At 41.8% G+C, this 23,846-nt stretch overlaps 2 protein-coding genes across 5 annotated transcripts in view; both read right to left on the bottom strand.

Moving 5' to 3' along the window:
* Positions 1-16,210, bottom strand: part of CPNE1 (copine 1) — a 79,620-nt gene extending 63,410 nt beyond the window's left edge. For 2 of the 4 annotated variants that reach the window (XM_084646331.1, XM_084646327.1), the window contains exon 1: positions 16,084-16,210. The gene's annotated coding sequence lies outside the window, so the exon portion shown is untranslated. Of the gene's footprint in view, positions 1-5,557; positions 5,698-12,414; positions 12,466-16,083 lie in introns of those variants that run through there. The other 2 variants (XM_084646329.1, XM_084646330.1) reach the window with 2 other exon arrangements.
* RBM12 (RNA binding motif protein 12) lies at positions 1,441-5,678 on the bottom strand (the record flags this gene model as incomplete). The annotated part of the gene is made up of 1 exon (XM_084646326.1): positions 1,441-5,678. The coding sequence occupies one exon, from the start codon at positions 5,676-5,678 to the stop codon at positions 3,039-3,041; it is 2,640 nt and encodes an 879-aa protein (XP_084502452.1). The 3' UTR covers positions 1,441-3,038.
* Positions 16,211-23,846: the final 7,636 nt, after the last annotated feature.

The raw sequence follows: 23,846 nt of genomic DNA, 5'->3' as shown, positions 1-23,846 counted from the left end.
GACACAGACATTTAGACCCTTCCGACTAATAACTTGTTTTTACGGTTTCAAATTAGCCAATGTAACAGACAAGCAGCACCTACTGTTAATTACTAACGTCTGCTAGGCTGCCACCATCATCTACCAACCTCTTACTCTTGCTAGCTACCTGACACCTGTAAGCTCGGATTTTTTTCTGTATGAAGTTTAAGTTATGGATAAATGGTATCCTAAATTTTCATTACCTTGATTTTAACAGTTTGGGACAGTTTGTCTAACATGAAAAGTTGCTATGGCAACTTGGTGTATGACTGATATTTTCAACTAATTTTAGCCCAATGCATACTTTACACTAGCTTTAAGAAATTAATATATTTAACTACTGTAAAAGTGCACAACGACAGTGTTTATCCAAAATATACCTCAAAACTCTCTAGGAGAATAGGATTTCTTAATATTTATGGAGAAATCCACAGATTTACTTACAAGTATATATTTTACATAGATATATTTACTAACCCATTACACTAAAGGACAATGAGCATATCAGCTGTTTGGCAAGATGCAGAAAAGAAAACTCAAACCCTTCTTCAGAAAGTTCCTCTTCCAAATACAACACATTTACATAATTTTTTGTAAACAGAATTAAAGCTTTTACAAATGCACAACTTATAAAACAGCTTTACAAATCTTTAGACCATACAGAAAATTAAAAATAATCAGAAAATGAAAGATTTCCAACACAAACCTGCAGCTTGTTAGAAAGTCTGAAGGAACATGTGTACAAGCATGTTTCACAGTGAAAGCAATATCTAGAGTATTTTAAAACGTATACCAAAAATCCCACACCCAAATACCAAGAGGAGCAAGATGCACAGCACTGTATTAAATCTTAGATATACAAGGAATCAAATTCCAGATAGCAGTAGTTTAATTACATTTCACAACAAGAAATGCTTTGTTGTGATTCATTCAAGCTTGAAATACAGTTACCACCAGTTTCTGCAAGCCACATACTAATAAATTCTTAATTCAATTAATTCTGTGAACAATGAAGGCAGGGTTTCCTTTTCAATATTTTTATTCTAGTATGAAATATGAAGAAACAGCACCCAAATAACTGCAATATAATATGAAATTTTAATAAAAATGTACTGTTTTAAGAACAGAGCAAAATTGAAAAAAATAAACTGAGACTTATTTTGTCTCCTATTCAAATATCCCATCTTTCTGACATCAGTAACAGAACTTTCAGCCTTTCAAAGAGGAAAAAAATCTGCTGTTGAAACAATATCCCCAAAGACCGTTAAAATGCATAACATGAATGTTCAGAGACAGTTTTATTAACAGGAGGCTTAATTTTAAACAGTATATACAATCACATCACTTTTCCAAAGTCAGAGAGCATCACCTAGTGATCTGTCAAAAAAAAATTATACTCATGAATTACAAAAGCATCTGTGTAATGCAACCACCTCTTTATTGTAGTACACCTTTATACAATCCTTCCAAAAATTCCTGTACTGTGAAATCCTCTCAGGATGTAGTGTTGCACAGGCTTTCAAATCTCTCCTATAGACCATATGAATAAAACTGTTGCCACTTGCACCTCTAAATTATGCCAGGCTACGTACTTCAGTGTTCCATGATATGCAACACTAAAAGGCACCATTTTTCTTCAACCAACAAACAGAATAGGTTATAGACTGCTGTGTTTAAGTACAATGATTTGCAGGGAACAGTGGGATTTTCAGACCAAGAGAAGAGTCTGAATTTTTTATAAGCTAAGTGTAGACAAACTGCGAGTTCTATTTTTCACTCTTCTGTAAAACTGCTTTCTGATTCTCTATTCGCCATTAAAGTCTTTACTGCACAGTAAAGAAAATGGCAATTCTTTACTGAATTGGAATTAAACAACATAACTTTATTGAAAAAAATACACAATAACTCAATGAAAGTAGATTCAAGTTTTTGGGGAAAATAAAATTTAGTCTCTGAAGTGTCCTAACAATATTCAGAGTCACTGGTAATCTCAAAAATTTCTTTCATATGTTTTACACTATTCTTAAAACTTTAACTGGACTCCAATATTCTAGTAATATTAATCCCTTTGGTTCTCTTAAATGCGACATTCCATGTGAGAAGTTCCAGAGATGTGAGAACTACAACACTAAATATCCAAACTAGTGCTGAAAATCCTATCCCAACTGATTTATGTAATCCTAACAAATCAAGCTACTTAAACAATGATGAGTGTTTTCTAGTTGTTGCTTGTATGGCATCAACTTTATAATTCATTTTTAAATAAACAGTCAACTCAATATATTTGAGGTTATACCTACACTTATGTGGCAAAAGTCTTATTCTGCACAGTTTTAAATGCAACAATAAAAATAACTAAAGGTTATTCCACAAAGAACAGCTTGAATTTTACAGAACAGTTCTGCTCATATGCATAGGAATTAGTTTGGTAGACACATCAGCAATGTGCATAATTTGACTGTTCACATACAGCAAGAACCTTTGAAAAACAATAAAGGTACATACACAAAACAGTTAATCTGTGTACACTGAGAATTCATTCAGTTGCAAAGTAAATTCAGGATTTTAAACAAAGCTTTGACCTGTAACAAAGCAAATTCAGCCAGCTTTTAACCAAATCTAGGAATAGCTATCTTGTTTTACAGTGGCTTGCAACAGCACCCACTCACTGACTTCATCTTAATACATAACTACTTCCCTTATCCAAAACTACATAAAACCAATCTAGATTCCTTGATAAGCATTATATGGCCAATTCAGCTTCAGCAAACTTTTTCTATTGGTGAATAAGAATCTGTCTCTCTTCTCCACACAGCCGTACTGGGAAATTCACTGCACACTTATCCTTGCAGTAATTCTTCTGTAAATGGTTAAACCAGTGCTCTGCCTTATCAAAACAAATTTGTTTGCAATTTAAACAATCCACAGGTTCTACCCTGGAAATACTATAAAAACAATCTGGATGAATTAATCACAGCACTATGAATATCTATTCTACAAACATTTTATATGAACAGCTACCCTAAAACAAGTTTGACTTTTCTTGAACCTATAGGTCTGTCATTGAGATCAACAACAGCTGCCATTGCTTCATCACGAGACTCAAATGCAACCATTGCTTCTCCTGTGGGCATACCTTTTTCATTGTACTTTAAACACACAGAACCTGGGATCACTTGGTAACCATAAAAGAAATCCAAAATTTCATCCACTGATACCGTAAAAGGCATGTTTTGCACTTTAATGACAGTTGGCCCTGGCTTTCCAGAACCTGTTCCAAAACCAGGGGGTCCACTAATATGTAAGTTTCCTGGTCCAGGTCCAAACCCTGGAGGTCCACTTAAATGTCCAAGACCACCTGCAATACCAGGAGGGCCACTACCAAAGCTAGGAGGCCCACCTAAATTACCAGGCCCATTCCCGAAGTTTTGAGGTCCCCCTCCAAAACTTGATGGTCCACTCAGATTACTAGGACCACTCCCAAAAACTGGGACATCAATACCGGCACCAGGTAAACCACTACTTCCAACTGAAGGCATTCCTGGTCTAGAATCACCAAAGCCACCCATTCCTGGTGGTGGAAGAGGGGGACCAAATGTGTTAGACCCACTAAAATTACTGGGAAAATTAAACGGAGGGCCATTATTTGCATCTTTTGAGTTACCACCCATAAAGGAATGCTCATCACCACCAGCATTTTGCACTCCTGGCATTGCTGCATTCCCTTGCATTGGCATTTTCAGCAACTTCTTCCCTTGGGATGGTGGATTTCTCTCAATTTCTCTCATTTCTTCTAAGGTGATAATACGTAAAATAACATCTCTTCCATTCAGCTTTTTACGGTGTAGGCGCTCTGACTTACGAGCATCATCTTCTGTTTTGAACTGAACCAGTGCTTGTCCTAAACCTTGCCCATTGTTATCAACAAGAATTTGCACAGAGTTTTCTTCCACTGACAGTCCCTCTAGAAACTGAAGGATTTCCATTTTTGTAATATTGTATGGAATATTTGATATATGTGCACACAACTTTGGTGGGCCTGTTTCTCCCTCAGTATTCATCATGACCTCTCTCTGGTCATAGCTGAAGTTCTGCAATCTTTTCCGAATCATGTCTATCTTTTCTAACATACCCTTTTTGGTTATGGGATGAACTTGAATAAAACGGTTCCCTATGTACTGTTTATGATGACACAAAGCTGCCTTGTAGTCAGCTTCATTCCTGAACTCAACAAAGCCTTCACCAATTGCTTTCCCATTGGGTCCATAAGCTATATAAATACTGTCTTCAACAATATCTAACTTTTTAAAGAAATCTATCACATGTTTGTTCTCTGATTCAAAGGGAAGACCTTTCAAATAAACACAGAAACCCTGCTCATGAGGAGATCTTGACCGTGACCTTTTCTGTCCACTAGGAGATTTGGACCTAGAAAGCGTCTGCGGAGGAGGATGGGTTTGTCCAGTAGGACCCATGGTTTGCTTGAAAGTTATATGACCTCCAGCAGACACCCACTGTCTCTCTGTTGCAGGACTAACTTCAACATAGCGCTGAATCATCAGCATTCTGTTTCGCTTCAGTGCTTCAAAAGTATCTTGAGGAGAGAAAAACTTAACTAGTCCATTTCCATTATTTCGGCCTACGTGATCCTTCAGCATATGTACTGCATCCACACGGAGCCCATGGAAAAAGTCTTTCACATCAGATTCTGTTGCAGAAAAGGGCATTCCATGAACACTGACATACAAGTCATCTGGATTGATAGAATGAGGTTTCATACCACTTTGAGAATTCATCTGAATAGGATTTACAGGATTCATAGGACCCATAAACAATGGATTCAAGCCACTGTTCATACTCATTGCTGTTCCAGACCCATTCATTCCAGTAGGTAAAGGTGCTATAGGTGGAGGATTCATAGGAGGCATTCCTGACATGGGAGGCATAGGTGTCATTGGTGGTACAGGAGGAACAGGGGGTATTGGTGGTACAGGGGGAACAGGGGGCAGCGTAGGTACAGGAGGCGGGACAGGTATGGGGGGAATAGAAGGCATTGGTGGCAAAGATGGCATAGATGGGATAGGAGGAATTGGTGGAGGTGGTACTGTGTTCATAGGGGATGCTGTGCTAGGTATAGTTGAGCTAAACGTTGGGCTACCAAAGGTAGCTCCAAGATTTGGTGGTGCAGTTCCCATACTGGCAGTTGAGAATGTGGGTATGTTTTTGTTGCTTTCATGCACAGAAGTAGCTGCAGTTACTACACTAGGAGAAGGATTGTTAAAATTAGGTACTGTAGTAGGTAAGTTTACCCTACTACTCATTCCAGAATTAGGCGGTGGTCCAGACCTGCTAGCATTAGCTGGCGGCATGTCTAAATTGGCAGTTTCAAAACGCCTACGACTAAGTTCTATCATGTTTTGCATTTCAGTTTTACTGCTCAGCAACAGCGTTACTTTTGACCCTTTAATGGTACCACCTGTGCGCATCATACCAAGCCTTGCATCTTCATCAGTGGCAAAAACGATGAAAGCCTCACCCAGTTCACCCCCTACAATATGCACGCCCCCATCAGGAATGGTCAATCCAGAGAAGAAGTGGCGAATGTCCATGGTCCCCGCCACAATCGGGAGACCTTGCAAGCGGATGACCACAGCCATGCTGCGCTGAAACAACACACACCTGCAGATGAGAAAAGGCAACGGCTATGTCAGACTACTGTTTATGATACCACGTATTTACCTACAGACACCATCTACTACATTGTTTACACACTCCTAAAGACATCTTGAAAATTAAAGCATGTTTAAGTTCTAGACTTTTATTCAAATAAAATATTAAACATTAACAACACAAGATTAACTCAAGGTTTGCACCAAAAATTGCAAAATAAACTGTTAAATCAAGATTTTAAAGGAAAGTCAGCCTGAGACCCAAATAAGTGTCAATACAAAAACCAAGAATGAGGTTAAATCAGAACTATTACTTCAGATGGTTCAATATTTAGTGGAATGTACAAAAAAATTAATGTTTCAGCTAAGCAATTGAACTTCAGCGATCACATGCAGAAAATGTACCGCACACCTTGAATCTTGGAAGACTACTGAAACAAGAAGACACTTTTGTATACTTAAAAGACTCATGCTCTGACTGAACAGAAAAAGTGCAATACTATTGAATAAAGTTTAAGACCTTCTCTTTTGCACAGATCTTAACTACAAAATCTTTACAAAGAGAGGGAAAGGAAGTCAGTAGGAATCAATCATAGTCTTAAATTTAGCTTGGTCAAATTTTTAATCACAGTTTTCAATTTCTTTTTATTTTAAACAGCACATTTACTGGCCCCTACCCCAAAAACAAGAGGGGAAAAGGGAGGTTAAGTTTTTTGGGACAAGGACTATCTTCCTCTGTTAATGCAGTACCTACCACAATAGGATCCCAATCCTAACAGGACCTTTGAGCCTTACCCCATATAAACAATATGCTTCCAGATACACTTTATTAATGGAACTTGCCCCAGAACTACAAACTCCATTATTTAAAACTAGTTTATAAACAGTATTTTCCCAACTTTCACTTGCTACCTAAAGGCAAAGCCTGAGCAAGGCCTAATGATCTGTGGATCAAAACCAGGACATGGGCACAGCTATATGGTATCCCAGGTGACTGTAATTATGTAAACCTTAAGGCCAAGATTCTCAAAAATGAGTGCCTAAAGTAAGACCCACTAACTCAATGGCTTTACATTTTCTAAGTTTTCAACAGTTTCCACTGACTTCAATAGGAAAACTGGGTGCTCGCCACTTTAGAATTAGGCCATTTAATTGGGTGCCTAACTCTGGATTTAGAGGCCTAATTCATTTGTTAATAAACTTGACCTAAATCTTTAGCCATTTCCATCCCTCCTTCTCCCTTTAGGCCTGTCCAGACTAGGGAAATACCAGCATTTTAAAATGGTGCCTAAGCATCTAGTGTAGACAGGAAATAAGACCTTTAAATATGTGTTAGCAGGTTGAGATCAACTCTAAGTTCACCTCCTAACCTACACAAGATAAATGATATTTAAAAGCAGTGTGAATGTTTTTAAAACACTATTTTCCTAATCTATTCTGGACCTGAGAGCTAAAGGTCAATGTCAGTGGCAAAGAGAAATAAATTTCTACCTCTCACTGTGGGCCATAACTCATATACCAGCTGGAGAAGGATGGGGCCACAGTGCACGCTGTGAATCATACTGATAGTGAGGGACAGTCTGAACTGTCATCACTCCTTAGAAGTGGTCACCCTTCCCACCGTACCACTGGGGGTGGTACAGGCTACACAGCGAAATGTAACCTTGTGCTATGGTTTTTAACTTGATTACGAAGAGAGATCAAGGTTAGGTTGGAGTTGGCTAATGCTCATTAGTTAACCCCAACTACTTTGCTACTATAGACAAAAGGCCCTAGGATATAAAGGTGTTATGTTAACATGCATTTTAGCTAGGTTCCCCCCTTGTCTTTACCCAGTTTTGCAAGTGTAAAAGGCAGAGTGTCTCGTCTAAACTAGACTTAGAACGATAGTTAGCATGTCAGCTAGGACATGCTTACATTTTTATCTTAAATCTCCAGACCAAGACCAAAAGTAAAATATGTTAACCTCAATTTAACTAGTTCAGGTCAACCATGGAGGAATTTTAGGTTTGACCTCATCCTGTTAACTCTAGACAAAAGGAGTTAACCTGTGTATACATACACCAGGAGAAGGTTTAGCTAATTCTGACCTAATTTCAAACATCTTAGTTTTCCTCAAATTATTTCCTAATCTAAACAAACACTTAGCAGGAGGATAAGGTTTCAGTGCTTTAGATTTGCCAAGCCTACCCCAATTCCCTGATTCAGAAGCCAGTTTATTGTCCTGGGTAGTTACCAGCATCTTCCTTCACCTGATCCTCTCCTCCCCTAGAATCACATTAGCTCCCTCATTAAGCAATGAAAGCCCGTTCAATACTTGGATGAAAACCTCTGAAAACTCCTATATGCCACAGTAAGTGGTGTTAGATATTCATAAGGGAATTAAAAACCAGATGAGCTTCTGCAGCATTAGGAGGCAATGTGCTACCAAAGATGTCACACCAAAGTTGGATGTAAAACTAAAGTCCTAATCAATTGTGATCATAAGATCCCACAGCACTTTCTGCCACACTAAAAGCAATATTTCTCAGTGTACAAGTAAAATTCAAACTCAGTTACGCTTGCCTCCCTAAGTTCCCCCAGCAGTTTTGATGTAGACTTTATTCTCCAATTCCCGTTCTGAACTGTTGAGTAATACTGCTGTGCACTGTTACAGAAAATTCAAAGAATATCCACATTGACACCTGGTTGAACTAAATATTCAGGCAAAACAGAAGGCTACCACCACTTTGGGGGGAAATGAACAGTCTCGTGCATTATGGCCAACAGATCAAAGGCACCTAACTTTATGCTCTCAAGCAGTCTAACTGGAGAAAGGCCATTTCTATCCCTTGAAGCATTCTGCAGTCTGCCCTTTTCCTCCCCTAATCACCATCAGCAATGGGTTTTAACATTATGTAGGCTTTGGCCCATTCCTAATTGGCATTAGAAGTGTGGCGGCCCCTCTGCTTCCTGTCTCTTTAAAGGCAACAGCAGAGATATTAATTACCTGCAACAAGCAGTGCCCTACCTACTATACTGGTACACTATCTGCTGTGCTGCTGCTCTAGCTTTGGTTACATTTTGGTACCAGAATTTCCTAGATTGAAGGGATTGAAACTGCAAAGGCAACAGAAAATGTGATCTAAATAAAGTGGAATATATGAAAACATATTGGTATTTACCAATAAGAAAACACTTTCTTCCACAGAAATACCAAGCGTAATTGTAAAGGAAGATATATTCACCACCCTTTAAAGTGAGTATTTTTTAAAAGTAAGTCTCTTTCCAGTCTTTTGGTAAAATATATTTTTTAAAACTTTTGGAATGTGTTTAGTTTGGCCATTTGTCTCATTTCAATACTTTCTAGAAGTCTTAGAACATGTTTTTTAAGTTTATAGTAAAAAATCTGAAAATTAAATTTGTTTGCTCAACCATTTTTCAAGGGTAATGGTATAATTTTCTTCTAAACAGCAGAAGTATTTACATCACAGAAGTAAACCATTTGTCAAACCCTGTATTACTCAAAAACTGCTATGATTTCTACAATAGTATGTTAGCATTTAAAACTTTTTTGTTCTCCATTTTAAAAAGGGAAGTGTTATCCACATAATTTTAAGGAAACATAAATTTAACCGATCCTTAAATAAGGCTACAAATCTCCAAAACCAGTGATTTCTAATGAAAATCCTTACAACTTTAAGGAAAGCAGCATTACTGAACTGTTATAAAAAAGGGAATTTGTGCTTCACATCACAGGATAAAATTCATATTAGAAGGACCGGATGCTTGAATACGTGCCAAAATTACAAATATTTAACAGGAAACTATTTTTAAAAAGCTAGGGGCCCAAGAGTGTCCATGTTACAGCACGAATTAGTTTTGAAAATCATGTAATACAACCAACTAAGGTATTCAGGAACTCCAACTTTTAAATGTTAAATATTAAGAGACGTAAGTCCTCAGCATTATCTGCTATGTAAAGAGATTAAACTTAGATATTTGTATTATTTTTACCCATATACCCTCAAAAATCATATGTTTTTCTACTACTTATTTTATCCTTTGTCAAATGGAAAACACTGACTTTTTCATAATGACCTCCTCAAGGATACACCAGGAGTGTCACAATAATGGATAAGAGCATTAACTGTTGACAAATAAAAATGTTTATACAAAAAGGTGATTTGGATGGGTTTTCTACTTGTACAATTTTAAGTGGTTAGTAATTACATATTTTTGGTGCAATTTATATTTTTTTAATTTCTCCAAAGCAGCGGAAGATTTAAGGATGTACTTAGAATCCAAGCTACATTTCTTACTAGATATTTTAAAAAAAGTGTCAAACTCATTCTGTGGAGAGAAAGAGCATTTTTATTACACCAGGGGCCACATCATAACTACCTGTAATTCAAAGAATTACAACTGACATCACACCATTTAAAAAAAAAATCACATTTGCAGGGTCTCTATTTTCTCATGTATGCATGCAGTAACTCTAGCATGTTCACATGCAGTAACTGAATCAGAAAATTAAAGATTTGTTTCAAATGCTGCCCTGCATATCTAGTTTATAATCTTGTCCCTACGTAATCATTGGTAGATTTCAGAGGTAGCATGTCATTGAGATGACTGAGGAGTTTAGACCTCTTCGAACTGTCATTTCAGGTTAAGACAGTGCTGTATTGCATTTGAAAGCTTATCACTGCAACTATAAGCTTGAAGCTTTTTTAAAATTATGGTTTCCATTCTGAAGACCCAATGTTTTATGGATGCCAGACAATTACATTTATTATCCTGAATCTGACCCACAGGCCAGAAGTTGTCTAACTGCTAATAATCTGTTAATTTAACAAATTTTACTTTAGCTTGATATTTTCAAAGTCACCTATTTAGAGGGACTGGGATTCAGATTCCCAGTTCCCATTAATTTTAATGGCATTCAGGTATTCCAACTTGAAAAGTAAGACTTATGTATTACAGAAAATAAACTCTTTCTGTAATTTAATATTAACAATCATAAATGCAGGGGGTTTTTTTAAATCACTCCTGGTAAGATCTCTTATTTGAATTTTACAAAACTGTTATAGGTAAAAAATTAAAATATTGAAAATTAAGGTCCTGATCATGCAAACACTTAACAGGTGATCGAACTTTACTCAAATGGCTAGATGCTTTGACTCAATGAGACTACTCGTGCTTGAAGTAAAGCATGTCCATAAGTGCTTGCAACATCAGGTGTTAAAACTGTACTTTTGATAAGCTTCTTAGTTGCATAACAACATCTGTCATTTCAAAACAAAACAGCTTCAATTTTAATATAAACATTTTAGAATTTCACTGTAACAAAATTATGAACTCCTAAAACCACTCTCAGGCCCAAAATCACAAAAAATAGGAGCCTATACTTAAGCTCTTAAGGGTGGAATTTTCAAAAGCACCTAAGTGATTTAGATGCATAAATCCCACTGATTCAAACTACAAACAGTGATGGAGCAGCACAGCCTGGTTAAAGCATTTCCAGTTCAATAGGTAATGGTTGCAAATATCGTGTGGACTTATCAATTGTGTTCAGAGTTATTTTGTTCTCATTTTAAGGATGACAATGAGCCGAGACCCTCATCTTGACTTTTGCAGTACAGATGGGCATTATAAATATGAAGCATCTATGTAAAATCTGAAATTCTACTAAAGTATAAAATCCACTTTAGCAATTTATGACTAAAAATGGAAAGTGAAGAACTACCCACATGCAAATAAAAATCTAGTTTAAATTAAAATTAAGAAATCATTTAAATTAAAAACTTATGTTTATCTTGATAGACAATTACGTGTATTTCCAGATTCAAAAAATAACTGCTATTATCGTAAGTGTGCAACACATAAGAGGACAATATTTGTAAGTGTTATACTCAGACAATGTGTAAATTTCAGGAAGATTAACAGAAACTGGGTACATAGAGAGGATAAGAAGTAATTTAAGGCCATATGTAAAAAGCGTTGAACAGAGAAGGGACTGGAGTAACCTTTGAATTTACATGTAGTTCACAGGTATAAACACAAGTTTGGAAGGCTCAACCTAGTCCCTACTGAGTGTTAATCTACAGTATCATCAACAACACACGCACGTATCTGGCAATCCTTGGACAGAGTCTAGAAGGCAGAATAGCATTGATGCTGAAGGAAGGATTGAAGGTATGTAACCCGAGATGTGTTAGGGGACTAATCATAGCTAGAACTGGGCAGGTAGCAGACTCCCCCCCCCGCCCCAAAAGGACTAGCATTCATCTGTTAAATTAGAAAAGCCTAAATACCTTATCAGAAATAAATATATCCGAGCTCTCTAAATACTGCAAATCCTAGTTATAAGAACCCAAATAGTATATATTTTACACATTGATATTTATAGCTTTTAGGAACATGCAGAACTACTGTCTGCAGCAAATACCTACGTTTACAAACAGTGGAAAATTGTTGGAGAGAGTATTCAAAACTACCATATGCTGATAAAACAGCACTACTTCAGAATATGGCAGAAAAGTCATTTACAAGGACAACATTGCCATAACAACCATTCCCAATGGGAATCAGAGCTAAAAAGCCAAACTCTGTGTGCGCGCACACGCAATTTTTACTGACCAAAATATTTTATACCAATTCATATATTCCACATAATTGTTAAGAATATTTCTTAACATGTAGTCAACACGCATAAAAAAAAATCTTCATGTCAAAAATCTCTTACCTGCAGAGACTGATGTTTTTTTCTTAATAAGTAGTAGAAGCCAAGCCAATCCTGTGGGCAACCAATTAAAACCAACTTTTAGACTGCAATAAAGAATAAATGGAGGCAAAAATCAATTCAGGCAACACAACAGCAGTAACGGTCCACAATGAACTGTATATTAAGGAAGTTCAGGTTTGAGACCACCACAAAACACTGCATCATATACCGACCACAAGACTAAGTGTACAAAAAATTTAAACACTTGTTAATCTCTTACACTTACATTTTGATAATTGCACTTGCTTAATTATACTTTGTTACCAAATATTAACTCATAAGTATGCCTTGGCAGAAGAATACATATAAATTAAAAGCCAGAAGACACTCATTACACAGAATTTAACATCTCAATTTTTTTTCTCCCTTTTCAGATCCCCATCAATGTATCTTTAGAAGGCAAGGGTCACACCCCGACCCCCAAAACTCACAATGCAGAATCAAATCCTGATACTGAATAATAAAACCTTACCCAAACCATCTGTTACTATCAAGTCAATTGCTTTTTAATTCTGCACCTTCCTAGCCCCACCTAAGCAAAACAGTACCTTATGCTGCAGCTGATAAACACTTCTAGAAACTACACAGACCAACATCCTTCCAAGAAGCAGCAAAAAATTTTCAGCTAAGACACACGTCAAAGTCTCATCTTTGGAAAACACACATTTTCACATACGGTACTATGGGAACCCATGCCTTTTTGTTTGTAGTCTACAACCCTAATCTAACATGCAATGCAAGAGTCAGATGCCAGTCATTTTTTGTACTCAAGATTATTAAATTTCTATTCCAGGGATCACAAGAGTGAGCAAAAAAGCTATATGGTTTTACTGGAAATGTGTGTGTATGTCTGAAAAAAAATCACTTATTAACTATTCCATTACCTAATAGACCACCTCACACAATACTCTTGACTCTCTGGAAAGTACCTACAGAAAAATATATTAAGAAAAAAATGAGAAACATGTAATCAGAAAAAGTATGAATTAGTTGCCCTTTTCTCATGAAGTTGGACCACTGGGGGCATCTGCTGTAAACATTCAGTATTGACATGCATCCACAAACTCGTGTTAAATGTACTGCATATAATCCAGAAGAATTCACTATCAAAAGATTAAAACAAGCAGTCACATTCAAAAACCTTTCAGGAAACAGGACACCAACAGCAAAATTACAAGTGAGAAAAATATGAAAACTGAAGTCCCACAAATTACACTTTCGATTAAAATGACAAATATACTCATCTCCAAAACAAAGCCATGCTTTTTTATTTAAAAAAGGAGGACTCAAGACCAGACAACCCGAAATTAGGAATTTGCTATTTGCTCCAAAGAGTGGCCAGTTTCAAAAAGTAATTTCCAATACAAAAATACATGACATAACCTGAGGGACAGCTTTCACACAAATGTTTATCTATTTAAGTATGGATTTGGAATAGATCTTTCATGCAGAAGCAATGTTTTACCAAGAAATTCCAGATAATTCAGAACATTTCCGCTATACAGATCAAAAAGCATTCCAGTTGTGTACACTTATCTAGAAACCTAAAACTAATAAAAATAGGCTAAAGTAATACCGCACTAAAGATACATTATACTACAAAATACCACATTATAGTATGCAAAACCCAATAGCGTTCTTCAAATAGTCTACCACGTTTGAACTTTTCATTGTACCCATCCAGCATAATTAATTTACCATTAGCCAACATCATGATTTGTTTAGACAAATCTAAGTTATTTTCTAGATCTTGAATCAGAACATTTAAAAGAGCACATTTAAGAGCACTTTAAGTCACGTAGAGACATTATTTCATGTCAATTTGGTGCTCACAAGGGTGTTACCTACATACACAACCAAATGAAGTAAGAAGCGGGAACTGCTTTTCCATACAGACCTGACAATTGTGATCTGAATCACCCTCATAATTCTAGATTTACGCCTTTCTTGAAAAAATTCAATTCTGCCACATTCCCCATTGGTTTTGCACTGTAGACAAATATCTACTGGAGACTAGGATGAGACCCAATTTAGGTCACAAGTGAAAATAAGCCATGAGGTTCTCTAAAGGTGGGAAAAAATACACTGATCTACTTGCCTAACCCCAGCAGTGAGAGTTGGGAAAGGAAGCTTGAAGAGATACACAAGCCTAAAGGACACAAGATAATACAGCAAGAACCAAGATATTTTCTCCCACAGAGAAAGAGGAAAATTCAAAGAATAGATTCATGTTTCGCAGATTCCAACATCTCGTCCAACCTCCTGTGATTAACACAGAATCTAGATGCATTCTTCTTAGGACCCATTTTGAAGCACATTTTCCTATATTCTACAGCACCTAAGAAAAAGCTACAGTAGTTCTGAGTACATCAACAATCTGCAGTTATGATTAAAGTAACACCAGTTTACATAAACATCTTTCATTCAGTTACATTCCTTATGTTAGCGATAAGGGCATTTTACCCTATTTAAACTTCACTTTTGCCAACTCCTCCTCCCTACAGTCTTTCTAGGGAAAAAACTGATAGAAACACATATTATAATTTTTCCAGCACAGCTTTCTTTTTCATCATATTCACTTTGGAAAAGAGCAAAAGGCTTCTTGTAAAGCTAAGAGCAAAGAGGTAATCTCCAGGTCCTCTCACTGAAAGATGCCCACAACTGTTCCTGTCCACTATCAACAGTGGATAACCCAACTGTCTCTCTAAGAGAGGCTGTAATGATTAGTTGTATTTCCTATGATTGAGAAGTGAGCCTATTCAAACCAGAATGAATTAGAGCTAAGGCATGCCAAGATCCTCTGACACACACCAACCGGTGAAACAATGTGAACCACAAAGGAGAATTCGATTGCCACAAATGCTGTAGTCAGCTCACCAAGTAAGAAGTGTTGTGCTTACACCTTGTATCCAGCTGGCCTATGAGGGAACAAACATCACCATCACAACCTAATAGTGCCATTGCTTTTATTTCTGCCCCTTCCCAAAGGCATACAAGCTTCACGTCAATTTGTGGTCACGGCAGAGCACTCCTTGCACGCACTGAGGGAGCCATCACCCACGAGCGCCCCGAGACGCGGGCACGCTAAAGGCGAGTCAGTATCCAGCTCACTCCTGTTTCCCATCCTCCGCTCCGAGGCCCCTGGAGCCAAAGCCCCGCGCCGGGACGGGGCTCACGCTCAACAGCCCAGCGCACAGACGGGCGGAAGCCGCCTGGCTGTCTGCGAGAAGAAAACACGGCTCCGCGGCCAGGGCACTCCACGCCCGCCCGAGCGCGCCGCCTACCCCGCGCAGAGGCCGCGCAACTCGCACGGGCCGCTCCGAGCCGCGCAGCTCAGCCGGGCCGTGAGCGGCGCCCGCACCTACGGCCCCGGGCGAAAACGGAGCGCTGCGAGCGCGGGCGGAGACACGGGCACCCTGAGGCCCGCGCCCCGGTCAGGAGCAGGAGCCGCCCAGGCCCTGGGGCCTCCTCAGCCCAGTCCCTGCCCCTCCCCCCTTTGTGCGGCTGGGAAGATACGTTCCGTGCCGGGCCCGGCCCAGCCCCCCGAGACAGGGCCCTGCCGCGCTGGGAAGGGGCCACTGAGGGGACGGAACGGAGCCGAGCCCGGCCCGGACGTTGCCGGTTCCTTACCGAGGAATCTGTATGGAAAAAGGGTTAGAAAGGAGCTAATCGCCGCCCGGGCCCCGCTCCCCGCGCGAGCCCAGCGCCACCGACCGAGCAGCGCCACAAAATGGCCGCCGCGGCTGAGGCGTCGCTGCGAGGGAGGGGGCGGGGCCTAGCAGGAGGGAGGGGTGGTGCTCTGGTGACGCGCCGTCGCGCGCTCCGCCTCTGCCCTGCTGCGGAGGGGGCGGGGCGGGGCGGGCCGCGCCGCCGGCCCCTCCTCGGCCGCGGGGACTGGCTGCAGTGCGCGGGGCGGGGCGGGGCGGCGGCCGTGCGTAGCGCGCTTTGCTGCTGCCTCTGCCCCGCCCCCGGGCTGCCGCTCGCTCGCGCCTCGTGGCGGGCGCCCTAGCCCAGCCCCGCCCCCAGGGCGCCCCAGCCGCGCCTGGCGGAACTGCGCGCTGCGCGGAGCCTGGCGCCCCGAGCCGCCAGCCGCGCCCCCTTCCAGCCGCGCCGCCGTTTTCGACCGGGACACCCGCTGGAAAAGGGACCCTGGTGGCTCTGGTCAGCACCGCCGAGCGGGCCGTTGATTGTCCAGCTCCGGGCGCCCGCAGGGCTCACAGGAAGCAGCGACATGTTCCCCCTCTGGTTTCTATGTGTAGGGGCGGCCAGAAGACTCCACATGCTGCCCAAGCGCTGCCCCCACAGCTCCCATTGGTTGGGAACCACGGCCAATGGGAGCTGTGGGGGTGGCGCCTGCAGACCAGGCAGTGCGCAGAGCTGCCTGGCCACGCCTCTGCAAAGGAGCTGGAGGGGGGACATGCCGCGCTTCCAGGAGCTGCTTGAGGTAAGCGCTGCCTGGAGCCTGCACCCTTAAGCCTTCTAGTGCCTCTTCCCCAACCGTGATCCCCCTCCTGTCCTCTGAACCCCTCAGTCCTAGCCCGGAGCACCCTCCTACACCCCAAACCTCTCAGCCCCCCCACCCCAGAGCACCCTCCCAGACCCTGACCCCCTTATTTGAGGGGAATGGGCGTGCGGAGGGGTTGGGACAGGGAGGGATGCAGTGTGGGGGATGGGGGTGCAGCCCCATTCCCAGCACTCGGAGACGGGGATACACATACCTCCAACTCCTGGATGCCTGCGATGGGGCGACAGACCACGGTCTGCCACAGGACACGCGCCACAGCTCGAGCCTAGCCACAGGACACGCGCAAGAAGAAGAGGGCCAGCAGCAGCGGAGAGGCAAGCACCACGACCCCTCAACAGCTGCCTGCTAGGCGCGCTAGTTAGTCCCCTGCCCTGCCCCAGCCAATGGGAGCTGCGCCTGCAGGAGCGGGGCGGTGCAGCACGCAGACCCCCTGGCTGCCCCTACGATAGGAACTGTAAGGGGGACATGTCAGCTGCTTCCTGGGAGCTGTGCGACGTGGCGGCTAGCAGGGAGCCTGCCAGCCCCGCTGCATCGTGCCGCCAACCAGACAGTCAGTGGCGGGGTCAGCGGTGCTGACTGGGTGGTCTGGTCGAAAACCGGACACCTAGTTACCCTAGCCAATTGGGCCCCCCTCCTCCTATCCCAGCCCGCAGCCCCGCCCCCTGTCAGGCCAGAGGCAGGAGCTGTGGGTAGGTGAGCACTGAGCGTATTCCCCCTGGTGCTGGAACTAGGGGTGCTGGGGGTACTGCTGCACCCCCTGGCTTGAAGTGGTTTCAATTACACACTGGGTTTAGAGTGCGGTTCAATCTCAGCACCATCACTATAAAAATTGTTCTAGCACCCATCCCCTGTCCTGCCCCCTCCCTCCTGCCCAGAGCTGCCCCCCATCCCCTCTCCTGTCCCCTCCCTCCTGCCCAAAGCTGCCCTTCAGCCCTTCTCCTGCCCCCTCCCTCCCACATAGAGCTGCCCCAAGCCCCTCTCCTTCTCCCTCCCTCCTGCATGGAGCTGCCCCCCCAGCCCCACTCCTGCCCCCTCCCTCCCATGCTGAGCTGCCCCCCATTTTACACATGGGTATAGTGAAACACACAGAGGGGAAGTGAATTGCTTACAGTCAAGAACAGGGGTAGGCAACCTATGGCACGCGTGCCGAAGGCGGCACGCGAGCTGATTTCCAGTGGCACTCACGCTGCCTGGGTTCTGGCCACCGGTCCAGGGGGCTCTGCATTCTAATTTAATTTTAAATGAAGCTTCTTAAACATTTTAAAAACCTTATTTACTTTACATACAACAATAGTTTAGTTATATATTATAGACTTATAGAAAGAGACCTTCTAAAAACGTTAAAATGTACCACTGGCCTGTGAAACCTGAAATTAGAGTGAACAAATGAAGACGCGGCACACCACTTCTGAAAGGTTGCCGACCCCTGGTCAAGCACAAAGTGAATCAAGTATCACTAGTTAGAGAACTGGAGAGTGCTGACTGCCCGTCTCCAACACTTACCAATAGACAATACTGTTTTAATAACAAACCTCATGTCGCAGCTATTACAATATTGGGCACTTAGGCAGAATTCTCTGGCATAATGCTGTAATTATGTGTACAGACAGCTGCAGCTGTCCACACTCACTCGCCTGAAACTCAGACTCAAAACTACAGTCACACGTATCAGCAGGGTTATTCATTCAAAACCAGTTTATCGACAAGATGACAACTTTAAGATAGCCACACGTTTAGTCCATTGAGTCATTTCTTTTCAATCATATTTATTTTCATGCTGCCTATTTTATGTGTTTGTTTCTTTGACATGTAAAGAGTCACGGTTCCTGCCCTGAGCAGCTTACAATCTAGTGTATTTTTCCAATAAATATGTAGCTTATATTTAGTGTTTTTAAACTTTATTTAGCTTTTACAAAGCAACTTGATTAATCCTCACTCCCTGCTGGGAGGTAAGTAAGTAAAAATCATTTTATGATGTGGAAACTCAGACAATGCAAAGTTATGGAAGAAGCAAAGGTCACCTAGCGAGGAAGAGAACTCATTTCTCTGCCTTCGCAGCCTGTGCTCAGATGCTCAGATGCTCGGTCTACTTCAGCTTCTCAAACCACTTAAAAAGGAACATTAACATCTCATATCTCAGTTAAACAGGAACGATTTAAAATACTTTGGTTACGGCAGGTTTGTCTTTATTAAACCAGTTGCAATAAAATAGGCAGTTCTAACTCACTGAAAACAATAAAGGCAGCAAAATAAAGTGCAGCAACTGTACATGGTTCCTGGTTCCTTTGTCGTCTTCAGTAAATAGCTGGTTTTCCCCCAGAGCTGTTTTTTTCTAGCCAGCCCAGTACATTATCTATAAGCAATCTAGGCTCTTCTCTGTTCCCCTCTCACCCTGACTCAGATTCATTCCTTCCCTATTTGAATGGGCCTTTTAGACAGCCAAAATTTCCCCTCTCTTTTAAATATATACACACTGCTCCTTTGCTCCCTGTACTTGTAAACAGACCTTCCTTTCTAGGGGCCCCTGAGCCCTTCTCCCCTCCACGCCACCCACCCCTCGTAGAGCTGCCCCCGCCCTGAGTCCCTTTTTGGCAAAACTGGGCATTTGTCCCATTTGCTCTTGCCAACTGATAATGGACAAATGCCCAGTTTTGCCAAAAAATTCAGGCCATCCGCGGCAGGGCTTAAAAAGGGGTCTCTCCAGGCCTAAACAGGATGTATGGTCACCCCAGACTATAGTAAGAGCTGCCTAGGGAGCCTGGGCAGCTGTGGGGAGCCCGGGCCCCTTCACCTGCCCTAAGCTAGGATCTGGGGTGCCTGAGAGCAGCCCCCGGCCTGTGTCCCTGCCCCCCAGGGCATGCCATCCAGGACAGATGGAGGGTCCAGGGCTCCCCACAGCAGCCCAGGCTCCCTGGGTAGCTCTTACCAGGGCTCAACTTCCAGCCAGGGCAGGAGGGAAGGCCATGGAGGGGAAGGGGAGGAGCAAGGGACGGGGGCCCATGCTGAGGGTGTGTGTGTGCAGGGGTCCAATGTTACTTGTGCCCTGGGCTCCAATAAATCTTAATCCGTCTCTGAGGGCAAGGAAAGTGTGCCTCAGCCCCTGCCACCCAGGGCTGGAGCATGTTCAGTGCAAATGGAAACTTCCATTTAGTTGCCAAATTCTAAAGTGGCTTTATGGAGCCTGTGTAATCCAAGATTTTCAAAGGCTCATAACTTGGCTAACATTGGGCAGATATTCATGGGAATAGACATCCCTAACACCAGGTCAACCCCCTGCCAAAATTCAAGTCCCTGCTCCCAAGTATGGAGGCATTTGAGCTTCTAGAGTAAATGGTTGTAACCTATTGCTATCCTAATCTAAAAAATGATTTGTGCGGAAATAACACTCTCCCCACCCCAGCCTGAGGCTGATACCCAACAAGGAAAATTTCAGCCCAAATAATTAAAGTTGGGCAAAGTTATAAGCAACTAGAAACAGGATATTATAATGGAAAGTGTCAGGAAACCTGAAGTATAGGTGTTACTCCCAGCACTGCATGCAAATACAGAGTAACTAATTCAAATCTGTTTAATCCCTCATTTATTTACCAACAAGGGAGTTAAGTATGGCTGTAGAATGTACAATGTAGAATGTACAATATTGTCATTTTACTTCAGTTATTTCAAATAATGCCTCACATTGGGGCGGTTGTTAGTATATTCCTGTTTTGTGAATTTAGGCAGCTCTACAGGGCCAACGTTGTAGCGGATTTTAAGATATGCAAAGTAATTTTATACATTCATACAGATATTTCAGAAGTTTCATGAATTAAGTCTTTAGTCATCTCTTTACCTGTTTATTCACATACTGTATGTGCTGTGTAGCACATTCCCTAACTGTAATATTCTTTGGTAAAGGTGCACAGCGATGGGGCATTGGTCACACACTGGCCTCTAAGGGGTTAATAGAGCCCTAGGGAGGCTGCGCAGGAGGCAGCCAATTAGAGAAGGGCTGAGTGGAGCAGCCAGTCAGGGCATGGCAGGCCCATAAAAGATCTCTTGGGAGAGCCCAGTCAATTATCTCCTGGAGCTTAAGGAGAGAGGATTGGGTGCCTGGCAGGAAGAAAAAAGTTAGCTCCCTTGACAGACCAGTGCTGCTAGCAGGGACCAGGGGAGCTCGAAAGAGCTCATTCTCAGCTGCTGGGATTTGCAGGCTGAGGCAAGAGTCAAGAGGGTGCTGGGGCTGCAGGGAAGTGGCCAGGCAATTGGCTGTAGTCCTGCCACTTCTCCAGTGGCGACAGTTGGATTGCAGCACTCACCCCAGATGAGGGAAGCAGATTGTGACACGGCTGGATGACCGTGTCCTGAAGAGGAGTGATGTGGGTCCAGGAGCAGAAGTGATGGGGGGCAAGGCACCACCAGGAGAAGGCATAATGACCTGCAGAGCTAATCCCCAAGGCAGTCAGCAGGAGGTGCCAGCATGGTGAGTGGAGCCCTGTTACACACACACACAGAGCAGCAATTCTTAAGCTTTTGTCTCATACAATTGTGTTGGATTCTGTCTCATGGTTTCTTTGTACCAGCCCATGCCTATTTGTTGCTTCAACCTATTGTCTCTCATGTAATACAAAGATTGTAAGCAACCAGTGGCAAGGACTGTGTCTGTGTGTGTATATAGCACAATGGAACTTGCATCCATGGCTGGAGCCCCAAAGTACTACTACGTAGTATGAATAAATAAAAACAGATGACCCCCTTATGAGAGGGTCAATTTCCTGGGTACACACTCTTAATGCTGTTTAATTGCAGCTTAGTTTTCTCTTCAAATATTATTCTTGTATGAAATACAACTGTTAACTCTGAAGCAGTTTTGCAACTAGAATGAAACAAATGTCAACTGAAATTTAAAACTATGATGATTTTTAATAACCTGTAACGAAGTTTGACCAATTTTCTTCAAACACTGCAAAAAAATTCTTCCTTGCCGTTGTAGAGAGTCCAGCAATTTTCAGGACAAATTAATTTTCTAAGACAAAGTGGAGATAGATGGCTAAAAAGCATAAAATAGGGCTTTTACAGTGGAAGCTGGTGGCAAATTACAGTAAAACAAAGATGATAGCTAGTTCTTTGAGAAGGAAGAACTTAACAGAAAACCACTGAGTTGCTCATGGACCAAAAGATTTGGCTGGTGTGGGTGGGGAGATGATTGACACTTGTTACTGAAAGAATCAGCTGCGAACAAAGTTAAAATTACAAGCAGTGTGTTCTTGAAAAGCCATCTTCCTCCTGAAGTTCTGAAGATACTTTTATGCCGATCAAGTCACCTCTCAGTCTTCCCTTTGATAAGCTAAACAGATCATGCTCTTCAAGTCTTTCCCCTTATAAATTTTCTGCATTTCATAGCCATCACTATAAATGTGAAGTTATCTGCTTCCCCCTTTTTCACTTGTATATTGCTTTTATTTCTAATTGCTGCCTTCTCTTCACCACAGAACCAGGCTGGGCTTTTAACCAAACCTGTCCTGTTCCCTGATTGTGGAATAGTAGCTTTTTGGCCATTACCTACACTCTTCTTCAAGGGTTCCCACTTTCATTCACATTTCCAATCATACCAATTATACTCAATTTTCATCAGTGTTGGGAAATTAACCCTTTTGAAGCACCAAGTACATAACTTGCTTGGACTGTATTTTATTTTGGCCATGATCACTGCTCCCGAGGCACCCATCACCTTCCAGTCCAGTGATGAATTCATGTTTATCAGGCATAATGATGTCCAAAATAGTTACCTCACATCAGGAGCAATAATTTTGTTAAATTGCCATCTATAATTTTTAGAAACCCTCATGATTTACTACTAGCTGCAAGGGAGCTTTAAGCATTCATCTCCCAAACTGAAGTCCACACATTATAGACAAGTGCTTATGGAATAACTCACCCTGTTCTCTGGTTTGATTCAGTGATCAGTAACAGACCCCTGCCAGCACCCCCCATCTGGGCTTTGTTAATTAGGACATTGATCCATATGCGTTCAAGAGTCTGTAGTTCTGAGTTATCAGGAACTCTGAAACAGGTAATGGTGTCTAATGTAGAGTGCCATGCTCCCTACCTTTCCTAGACAGGATACAACTAGTGATTTTAGCATTATGCAAATCATCCCTCTAGATTTCAGTAATGCCAATTACATCAGATTTCTAATTCTTCTTACTTGGTACTCAGACCCCTTAGCACTATAAGCAATTGAAATTTTTTTTTTTTTTTTACATTGAACCAATGTGACAATTTGTTCACAATATGCGGAATTTGAGCGTGTACCTTCTTAGCTCTGTGTAAGTTCCAAAGCTTGTCTCTCTCAAACAAAAGTTGGTCCAATAAAAGATAGTGCTTTACCAACCTTGTCTCACTAATATCCTGGGACCAACATGGCTACAACAATACTGCACACTATTATTTAACACTTTGAAATATAAATCCATGAATGGAGGGTCTCTTGTTGCCCAAACCATTTCATGCAGTACTAAAGTCTCAGGCTTCTTACTTCAGATGTTACTCATGTTCAAGTCTTCAGGACTCTTTTCAAATGATCAAATCCATGAAGTATCAAGGATCCAAACCATCTAGTATTAAATCAGAGCAGCTATATTAAGGTTGAGGAGTCTGACTTCTAATCAAACTCTAAGACCTCTAGAAAGGAGACATAACTCACAAAAGCCTTTGGCTAAGATTTGGGAGTTTGATCATTCTAGATCCTCAATGGCAGAGTAGGTGGTGGTTTACTAACCTACTAAGCGTCTTTATAAATTTTCAACCTGCATAATCTGTTGACAATATTATATGTGGCCTATTTTATGTATGTAATTTTATTGGGAATGGTATTGTTTCTGGCTGC

The sequence above is a fragment of the Lepidochelys olivacea genome, assembly GCF_965140295.1.
Source record: "Lepidochelys olivacea isolate rLepOli2 genome assembly, chromosome: 13".
Classification (NCBI taxonomy): Eukaryota; Metazoa; Chordata; order Testudines; family Cheloniidae; genus Lepidochelys; species Lepidochelys olivacea.
This window is presented reverse-complemented; position numbering and strand designations above follow the sequence as displayed.